Genomic DNA, 10,013 nt, shown 5'->3' with positions numbered 1-10,013 from the left:
AAATTTGCGCTGAAGTGGGTCATCGCACGCTGCTTGCGGTGAAGGACAAATCACGTGCAACACGGTGACACACTTACGAGAAAATGTTTGCGAGCGCAGAACCTGTCGTCCTGAAATCCTAAAACACGAGCGATAAAAAAAGCAGAGTGCGGATTAATGGTTTTATCTTCACAAGAGGTAACACTGCAGATGTTCATACAGACATCATAAAAAAAAAAAAAAATCTGAATACAGTGTGTCATATATTCATCCATATATTGAAAAGTACATGAAATAATATTAATTTTTAATAACAACAACAAAAGGACAATGACATCTGTAATAAAAGTGGATTACAAAGTGACATTTGATGTAAATAACTCTTAAGAATTAGGTAACAGAAACAAATCAGACAATAGTTCCATTTTACTGTATGTAAAAACACTGAAGTGCTATTTGTTCAAAGCTACAAAATACAATTAAAAAGCAGGAAGCGTTTTTTTTATTTCCTTCAAGGAAAAGTACTATAAAATAAGTTACAGTACAGTGAATTTGTCCAAACCGACTTTTGTTCCCGTCTTCCAGCCTTTTTGTAAGCACAAACAGAAGTAACTCATACAGGAGTAAAGAGATATCGTATTTCAAAGTCAGTTTCCTCAAAAAGGGAAATGAACAGCCGTGCTGTCGTCCATAACCGTATCTGCTGTGTTCGTGTTTGGAAAAGCCGCACGAATGCCTCTGAAAATGTGAAACCTTTCAATGTTCGACATCGTCTGCACGTCACCTCGCCGGTGTCCTTAGCAGGAACAACGTTGTACTTCATGAGCTCAGAAAAATTACACAAATACTTCATGTTTAGTCACATAACACAGAGGCGGCGGGCCCTCATACGTCGTCAGCCGGCAAAGGAGGTATGTTGAACCTTGGTCTTGTGAAAAAAGCCATCTTCTCTCTGCAGACAAAGAACGCAACTTATTAGTACGACTTACATCCTGTTTTTTATTTTGTAAAATAAAAGTTTACAACATAGAAACAACCAAAATGACTCTGAATATGATTTTTGCATCTAAACTTCAGAAATCGCTCTCATATCTGCCTGATAAATCATCATAATGCTGAGTGTGAAGGGGAAATGAATCCAATCAAAGCGGAGTGAATCCTGCCCATCATATATCCTGTTGATCAAATAGAAGACTGTATTTCTGCTGATGTTTGATATTTTGCACAAAATCAGATTCTCCCCCTTTTAATGCAGAATACTTGTGTGACACCAGCTCCTACAGCGGGTGTTGCATCATGGGTACCATGTTGCTTTAAAGGTTTCCTGTGGAGTTTTTCCATCACCGGCAGTATTCTTTTACAGGTAGGTCCACATTTTGTTCGTCCACGTGCACGAGCATTAAATATAATTTTACACCGATCCAAATAAGTCGCCAACAAATGCAGGAAATATGACAGCTGCTGGCAAGCAAACATGAATGTGAACAATGCACAGTAATACAAAACAACCCATGATTTATGACTCGTGATTTACGATTCATGATTTACGAGTCATGATTCATACACCCAACATGTTAGTTAGATGTCAGTGCAGGTTGCTCTTGAGAAACACTGAGTGTCAACAGAAATTATATTTACAAGTGGATTCCACGGGACACCTGTAATGTTGCTTCATTCGGTGGTTTCAAGTCTGGAATTTCCATTTTGAGTAACGCTGTGTGCTGCTGCCACAGAATACAAGTTAAAATGGGTTGAAAGCATTTCTTCATCTCTTCGGACTGCCCAGAATGATCAGTGTCCCAATAAAGGGCCGGAAAAGGTTTGAAAAATGTGAAAATATAGATTGTTTATATGTGAGCCAAGACAATAAAACTACACTTGACTGTTTATTAATGTAGTTTGCAGAGTTTTATCTCAGTAAAGGTGTGTATCTGACCTTCATCCTCCTCCTCCTCCTCCTCCTGACCTATGACAGCGGAGGGGTGGGGTGGGGGGTGGGGGACTTTTCTGATGAATTTCTGATGACATCACGCCGACATATCTGATTTACTTGAAGATGTTGCTGTACTTCAGTGACAGACTTCCCTTCTCCTTCACCGTTTTGAAATCAGTGTGTCAGTAACGTTCCCGGTAGAGTGGGAGAAATAAATCTGACTGTGACTCAGGATATCCCCGACCTGAAAGTCTGCACCGGCAACGGCTCCTTCTGGCTCTGCCCTCTCATCTGCAGCACTTCTTTGGAAGCCTTCCTCAGCCTCCTCTCGGCCGCCTCCTCCTGACGCTGCTCCTGCTTGCTCTGGCCGGCCTGCAGAGCAGAGAAACAGTGAACTGCGGCCGAGTCCCGGGCGGTCCGCCGGGCGGCCGTGGCGCGCCGTGCCTCCGCTCTCACCTGTCTCTGGGCCTCTCTGAGCAGGCAGCGGAAGCGCTCGTCTCTCAGGGCCCAGTGCGGCAGCTCCGTCACCTCCCTGGACTGCGGCTCCTCCAGTCGCAGCTTCAGCTCTCTCAGGGCGCTCAGCTCCTCCATCAGCTGCCGCTGACGGGTCCTGCAGGCCTGAAGATCCAGCTCCAGGTCCAGGGAGGTGCGTGTCGGCTGCTCGGCCAGAGAGGAGCGGTACGACTGCTGCTCTCACACGCACACGCACACCAGATATACAATCAATTAAAACACTCCTACAAGCTCGTGACCAACAACAACAACAACAAAAAAAGAGACCATACCTGCTTATATCGCAATGTTCTTCTTTCCAAAGTGTTTCTGACAAAAGGAGATTTCTTTGGTAAAGTGGAGCTGTCACTGTCACTGCGATATAACTGAACAAGAGAAGAAACCGGTCACGTCACGTAAAGAGAACAAACAGTCAGCACCGACATCAGCCTTAAATCTTTCCTTCTTCTTATTTGGAAAAGAAACCCCTCACCCTGCAGACATACTGACTCCGAGCGCCCGGTGAGAAGGTCTGAGAGCGGACGATGGTGCTGCCCCGCATGAACGGGGAGGCGTGGCCCCAGCGGCCCCCCCTCTCTTTAGGCCGGACTCTCACCGGCTCCGGGAACAGGCCGTCTGTCATGGTGGCCTTCTCCAGCTGCAGCAGTGATTGAGCTTAACGTCAGATTCTTCTGCCATGGGAGAGAATCTATCACACCTAATGCTGCGGACTTTACCTTTATAGTGGAGAGTTTGCTGGTTGTCTGGTCACAGCGCCCTCCGGTGGTGATGCAGATGCCCTCAGCGCACAGACCCTCCGAGCAGGGAGCCGTGAAGGCGGTGCTGTTGCTGCAGCCGCTGTCCACCGACTCCGCCTGCCAGCTCCTGCAACACACGTCCTCGTCATGAAAACGCACAAACCGGAGGACTTTACAAGTGGACTTTGTACACAACACCACCAAACTTATCACCTCTCAGACGCCGCCTCCCCCGGCTCATCCTTCTTCTCCAGCTCCGCGTCCCGCTCCTCCAGATGGGTGGTGGTGGTGGAGGAGGAGGTGCGTGACAGCAGAGTGCACACGGTGTCCTGTAACATCACAGCAAACTCTCAGACACCATCTCCACGCTGTCAACACGGCCCCTCCCTCCTCCCTCCTCCCTCTTCCCTCCTCCCTCCTCTCTCCTCTCTCCTCCCTCCTCCCTTTTCCCTCCTCCCTCCTCTCTCCTCCCTCCCCCCCTCCTCCCTCCTGACAGTTTGAGTTCACGTGGGCTGAAGCTGCCGTATGAAGGCTTGTTTGGCTCGTGGGACACATTCTTGTCAATTACTCGCTGCACCCCTGCAGACTAAAAGCTGCTCAGCAACACCGCGAGGAGGAATTTGGCAGGATTTACAGCGTAAAGGTGCAATATATAACATTATTAGGATTAAAACATTTAAAAATATATAACATTATTAGGATTAAAACATTTAAAAATATATAACATTATTAGGATTAAAACATTTAAAATTATATAACATTATTAGGATTAAAACATTTAAAATTATATAACATTATTAGGATTAAAACATTTAAAAAATATATAACATTATTAGGATTAAAACATTTAAAAATATATAACATTATTAGGATTAAAACATTTAAAAATATATAACATTATTAGGATTAAAACATTTAAAAATATATAACATTATTAGGATTAAAACATTTAAAAATATATAACATTATTAGGATTAAAACATTTACAAATGAACCAAAGTGATCCACGGAGTGTAAAGAAACTGCAGTTTTGACATCAAATCAAAGACGTCTATTGCGTTGCACCAGCTAGCTCCATCACTGTCCTGCCTCTTAACACCATCCTGCACCTCCACAGGGAGTCACTGTAGGTCCAGTCTGCCCTCAGGCCAACATTAGAGGTGCAAGTAGTGTTATTCTAACCTCTTTCTGTGATTAATACAAAAGTAAACAGCTGAAACTCTTGAAACGGTGACGTTAGAGCAGCAGAGCTCATAATGTCACGGTCAGCAGATTCAGGTAAAAAAAAAGAAGGATTTTCTGAAGTTTGGGTTCAACGTTTGTCCATCAATGAATTGAATTTGAGCTTTTATTGCACTTTTATTTCAGACGTTCACCTCATGTCTCAGGTTGTTGGTGCACAGAAACTCAGTAGATAACATGATATTTTTTCTTTCGAGATGAATCTGGTTGGGTGGACAGCAGAAACATATATAGATCTGGATACGTTTGTATTTGTATTGTTGTTGTTTTTTTTACGGTTTGTGATGTCATTAGCAGCACGAAAGATCCTCATTGAATATTCCAAACAACATTAATACACCCGGTTTGTCTGATACATAAATGTGTTTCATTTTGTTGGACGGGTCGATGAATTAATAGAGCTAGTGACGCACAGCTCTTGTAACTCCAACTGGTCGTTGTCAACAAAACAGCTGTGAAGAATGACAAATGACCCGCTGAATGACGAATACGCAGACAGGACCTGTAAAGAAGCAGGTTGACTACGTAGAAATAGCTTATAAAAGGTGGCTAACTGGAACATCAGTGGTGAACTGGCCACCGGGAATACCGGGACAAATCCTGGTGGGCGGGCGGACCATCATTACAGTTTTTACTGTAAACTTCAGGCTTCACCGATCCACGACTCGAACTATCAAACAGTAGGGCAAGAACATGTAAATTCTACCAAACTGAACTGGACGTTACCGTGACTCACCATCACTTCTTTACAAGACGGGACTTCAATCTTACATTTTGACCGTTTGAACCTGACACGTGATGAAATCAGTTTTTTTCTGGTAACACTTTAAGATCACTTCCTTTTTTAGTGACGATCCAGCAGGTTTGAAGACGCTTCTCTTTTTACCTTGAAGTCCCATCTCAGGTCCAGAATAAGCTGCTCCTAACTCTGTTCTCATTCGGTAATCATTGTGTGAGCACTCACTGTGTCCTGAGGTCACCCGACACGCGTCATTCAAATGAGAAAACGTGCGTGTTTGTTTACCATGGCTCTGGACCTCTGCTCGTCGTCCTGGCCGTCGTGGTGTCTGCGGAGGATCTTCTGCTCGGGCCTTTGTGACTCCGTCCCGCTCAACATGTGGACTCGCAGCCAGTGGTAAACCATCTCTGCGCTCCCCTCGCAGTCTGCCAGGCTCACCTGGGAGGTGCCCTGCAGGAGCACACGCACGCTTTCGTCAGTTAACCGCAGATGAGGAAAACGTCCGTCTCCTCCGGCGGTGAGGTCGTCGCCGCTGAGGCCTCGGGACTCACCAGTAGCTCCTCCTGAGCCTGCGGTCCCAGCGAGCAGACGGACAGCTGCAGGGCGCACACCGCCAGGGCGGTAGCGGGGACAGGAATACGGAAGCCTTCGTTGAAACTCATCTGGCATTGTGGCTCCAACGCCGTACAACAGTAAAACGCACAGGCCCGGCCGGCGTCCAGGGGGATCAGGTGCACCTTCACGTACCTGAACGACAACAAAGGAACAGGACGACCGTCATAATCATTTCTGCTTATTGATAAATACGACACGCTGCCTGAGTTAGACCGCGGATTTCTAAGAGACTCGGTATAATGGCTCCGTCACATCTCCAGTTTACTAATTTACATGTTTGTATCTTGTTTGTTTAATCCGTTAAAAAGGTTGTTTTGTCTTTCTGAGGCTCACATGTATGAAAACTACATATTCTCTTTCCATATTTTTCAAACCTATCAAACTCAGTGCGTCAGTCTCTGTCACACTAATTAAAAGAGCTGAGAGGTAGATTATTTAGGAAGTAGCCAAACTTTTGAAATTGAAAACACTGAAAATTGCTCAAATATTGGAAAACCACCCAATCTGGCAATGATGTTTTTTACCTTTTTGACAAAGCCAGGACAGCTGATAACCATGAGAGGTCTCCCGGTTATCTAACTAAGCTTCTGCTTTAACCATCAGAGCTGACAGTACTCACACTTTATATCCGTCTCTCACAATTGACCTATTTAAATTCTTCAGCTGCAGCAGATGCAGTCGGAACGACTGAGAGCTGGACTCCCACCTGTAGACAGAAGAGTTCAAAGAATACAGAGTTAACACACATACGAACGGGGAAGGAGCCTGTCACCTACATACAGTTCAGTACAACAGTTTACTCACAGCAGTCCCAGTTGGATCTGAGTGGACTCGCTCACAGACGTCAGCTCTTTCATGTACGACATCTCATCGAACTCCTCGGCCCTGAAGGAGCAACGACAAAAAAGAAAATGATCAAAACGTTTTCCTCTTACTGGACCCAGACTTGTATATTCACGTGAAGATAGCATGATATACATTGTGTTAATGCAGTAAGAGCTATTTCTATATGGATGTGATGTTACCTACAGCGTAACTGAATTCTGATTGGTTCTGGTCCAAATCCTCAAATGAACCACAAATGTGACATATCACAAATGACTGGGACTAAGGTCATTGGACAAATTTGAATTTCCCAGCGTGCATTCTTCCTTTGTAACTTTAAAGAATAAGGCAACCAAAATGGGTCAAAAATAATATTAATATTTAATAGTGATAAATAAAAAGGGCTATGACTCACAATCACAGGTGCACAAGGTGGGAAGGCGGTATATATACCCATCACAGTCAGTGTACCACTTCTGTAGCAGTGACACACAAACGCCTGTCCTATAAAAATTCACGGGCCTATAGTTATATCTATAGTCAAAGCATTAAATATTACTGTCTAATTTCATGATAGTTAAGATCTTAAAACACATATTTAAAATGTGAAAATTAGACGTTTTTCCTTCTTATTTTGAAGACACTGACGGCATCAAGTCCCACAACAGTCAAAGCTGTCAGTGGTTTTGGTTTGAGGTGTTGCACTCCTCTCCTCTTTCAGCAGGAGGTGCCTTGACCTCGGTGTTGTGTGAGTGTTGTGAGGGTGGACCTCCTCCCACCTGCGGCCCCAGGCCTCGAACACGCCGCTGTCAGTGGCCAGAGCGTCCTCACAAACCCCCGCAGAGACTCTCCTGGCTCTCCTGCCACTTCTGTTGGCGCTGTTTCCCCTCAGTGTCACTCCTGCAGAGACGAACACCGTTAACTCACACGATTCATCAGAGAGCCGTCGGTTTATGGGGAGAAAGGTCAGATCTCCTTCACTTGCCTGTGGAGGTGAAAGGCGCCTGAGCGCCGCTGTCTCTGTGAGTCTTGTTGTCCAGTTGGAGCACGGCGGCGGGGCTCACCGGGTCCTCGCCGCTCAACATGGCAGAGTGCGACAGGGTCTGGGACTGAGCCCGCAGCCCCTCTAACAGGCCGCGGCCCGCCTGCTCCATGTACTCCTCCGTCATCTGGGTGAGGGGGCAGTCCTGGGGGGCGGAGTGGTAGGGCGTGTCCATGGGGGAGCTGGGCGGCGACAGGGAGGAGAGCGAGGAGCGGGAGGAGAGCGAGGCCAGGGACTGCGGGGTGTCGTGGGAACGTTTGGTTTTGCTCTGGCTCAGCGGGTCGGGGGTGAACATGGAGCAGTCTCTGGACACCGTCTCCGGGGGAAGCAGGTAACGGAGGTGGGGGTCCAGGGGCTCTCCGGCCCCGTCGTGGCGCTCGTACTGGGGCAGACCGTAGATGTCGCTGAAGCTGATGGAGCTGAGGGAGCCTCGGCTGGACGCCAGCGAGCCGCGACTGGAGGCCAGAGAGCCGCGGCTGCTGCTGGACGACACCGTCAGAGAACTGGCCGACAGGCTGCAGGAGAAGGAGAGAACGGCGGGTAAGAAGAGACACACACACCGAGTGAAGAGCGCACTTAAGGAGGAGTGTGTGCTGCACCTTTTCAGCTGGGTGTGCAGGTAGGTGGTGATGCGTGTCGCCTCCTCCAGCTGTCTCAGCAGGGCGTTCCTCTTCTCCTGCTGCAGGATCCTGTCAGGAGGGATGAAATGATGCATTACAAACGCACAGAGCAAAGTTACAGGAGCACTTCACCTTCTGGTCTTCACTGTTTGGAGAGAAATTAGACTCAAAATGTTCAGATATATATTACATGAACAGTTTGACACACCTCTATTAAAACACTACAGAGGAGCCCTGACTTGTACCCTTGACTGTCTGATTTCCAGCAGAACAACAAGTCCACCAGCAAGCAGGAACTTTTTTAAAGTATATATTTATATTTACAGGATACTGTAAGGAGTCTGTAGTTGGTAAATGTATGCATGTGTCCTAATTGAGCGGCGATTCTCCCGAGAAAAAAGACTTTGAAATTACACATAATTTCAGCAAAGTATGTTTAGACAGTTGCGTACACAGGAAGTGTTTCAAAAACAATCATATCTGTAAAGTTCAAAGCTCATGACAAATATATGTTATGTATACTTTTACTTTTAGATGTTTATCTACAAAAAAAAAAAAAAACTTGAATCTGCTGCATAACATGTTGAGGTGACACTATTCATCTCAAATTATGCTCATTTTGTTTTAACAGAAAATAACCTTCGACTTTATTTTAACATGGTGCTGTTGACATTTCCTCATTAATAATGTGACATTAACCAGATGTGGTCAAGGAATGATTTCTACTGTGCTGCTAATTATTTAATGACTATTAAATTGACAGAGGAAATTATTGATAGTATCGTATGGCTTTAACTGTATTATTGCTGAGTTTAAATGTGTGTGTGTGTGTGTGTGTGTGTGTGTGTGTGTGTGTGTGTGTGTGTGTGTGTGTAGCAGCCGTTTTTCTCAATGTTGCAACATTTATATTAAGGTAGTAATAAGGAGGAACTACAGATGTCATCCTAGAAGCCCAGTTAGGAAGTGTTCAGAGAGCAGCCCGTCATCATCGTCGTCACTGACCTCTGATTGGCTCCCTGGCTCTGGGAGCTGTGGGCCCTCTGCACCTCCTCCTCCAGCCGGGAGCGCTCCTCCTCCAGCTGCAGCAGGGTCTCTGGCTGGTGCTGCTGCTGCTTGCTGACCAGGATGATCTCCTGCAGGAGCGCCTCCTTCTCGCGCAGGAGCTGCATGAAGTCGCGGTCGCGGTCGGCCTCGGCCCGCCCCGACCAGCTCTCACTGTCCAGCTGTGCTAGCTGGTGCTGGATGCTCTGCACCCTGAAGAGAAGATTCAGAGGGAGGCGGGACCGGTTAGCACATTCAGACCCGGCACTGCCATGCTGACACGGACACAGCTGACAAACTTATAGGCAGAGGTGGGCAAGTGCACGCTGTGTTCACTTGGTTGTGAACATTTGTTTACATAAAGTTTGCTGGAGCCAAATGTGCCTGTCACTCTTCATCCAGGAGAAACCGCAGAGTTCACATGGGACAAGAGACAAAAAAAAAAAATCTGGAAAAAAATTCCTCTTGCTCACATCACCCACTTCATAATATACTGACCAACTTACATATACACATTATTATATTATATTATACCAAAGTGGCATAATAAACAGTTTTAAATAGCATATTTTTTAAAGGTGGCAATCACAGGATAATTCATGATAATATTATAATATCATCAAAGTATGTTAGTCAGTATAGCAGCTCCACCAGACAGTCAACAGCCATGAGTCATCACATCTGTTGGGAACACTTGTGAAATAGTAACTCACTAAGCTCTCTGTTG

The 10,013-nt window shown here is 45.9% G+C and overlaps 1 protein-coding gene across 3 annotated transcripts in view; it reads right to left on the bottom strand.

Annotated features, from left to right (window-relative positions):
* Positions 1–147: 147 nt before the first annotated feature.
* wwc3 (WWC family member 3) overlaps positions 148–10,013 on the bottom strand; it is a 33,224-nt gene continuing 23,358 nt past the window's right edge. The window contains exons 9-23 of one of the 3 annotated variants that reach the window (XM_069150785.1): positions 9,248–9,499; positions 8,225–8,314; positions 7,569–8,140; positions 7,363–7,483; positions 6,563–6,643; positions 6,378–6,464; positions 5,695–5,890; positions 5,429–5,593; positions 3,376–3,491; positions 3,142–3,289; positions 2,898–3,062; positions 2,698–2,790; positions 2,369–2,599; positions 2,157–2,284; positions 148–931 (exon numbers count right to left, since the gene is read on the bottom strand). In XM_069150785.1, the coding sequence (XP_069006886.1) occupies positions 865–931; positions 2,157–2,284; positions 2,369–2,599; positions 2,698–2,790; positions 2,898–3,062; positions 3,142–3,289; positions 3,376–3,491; positions 5,429–5,593; positions 5,695–5,890; positions 6,378–6,464; positions 6,563–6,643; positions 7,363–7,483; positions 7,569–8,140; positions 8,225–8,314; positions 9,248–9,499 (2,512 nt within the window). In that variant the 3' untranslated portion in view covers positions 148–864. Of the gene's footprint in view, positions 932–2,156; positions 2,600–2,697; positions 2,791–2,897; positions 3,063–3,141; positions 3,290–3,375; positions 3,492–5,428; positions 5,594–5,694; positions 5,891–6,377; positions 6,465–6,562; positions 6,644–7,362; positions 7,484–7,568; positions 8,141–8,224; positions 8,315–9,247; positions 9,500–10,013 lie in introns of those variants that run through there. The other 2 variants (XM_069150784.1, XM_069150786.1) reach the window with 2 other exon arrangements.

The sequence above is a fragment of the Embiotoca jacksoni genome, unplaced genomic scaffold (genome assembly GCF_022577435.1).
Source record: "Embiotoca jacksoni isolate LCO1_2020_lvr unplaced genomic scaffold, fEmbJac1.0.p SCAF_16, whole genome shotgun sequence".
NCBI classification, from domain to species: Eukaryota; Metazoa; Chordata; class Actinopteri; family Embiotocidae; genus Embiotoca; species Embiotoca jacksoni.
The sequence above is the reverse complement of the archived record's forward strand: the minus strand, read 5'-3'. Positions and strand labels throughout refer to the sequence as shown.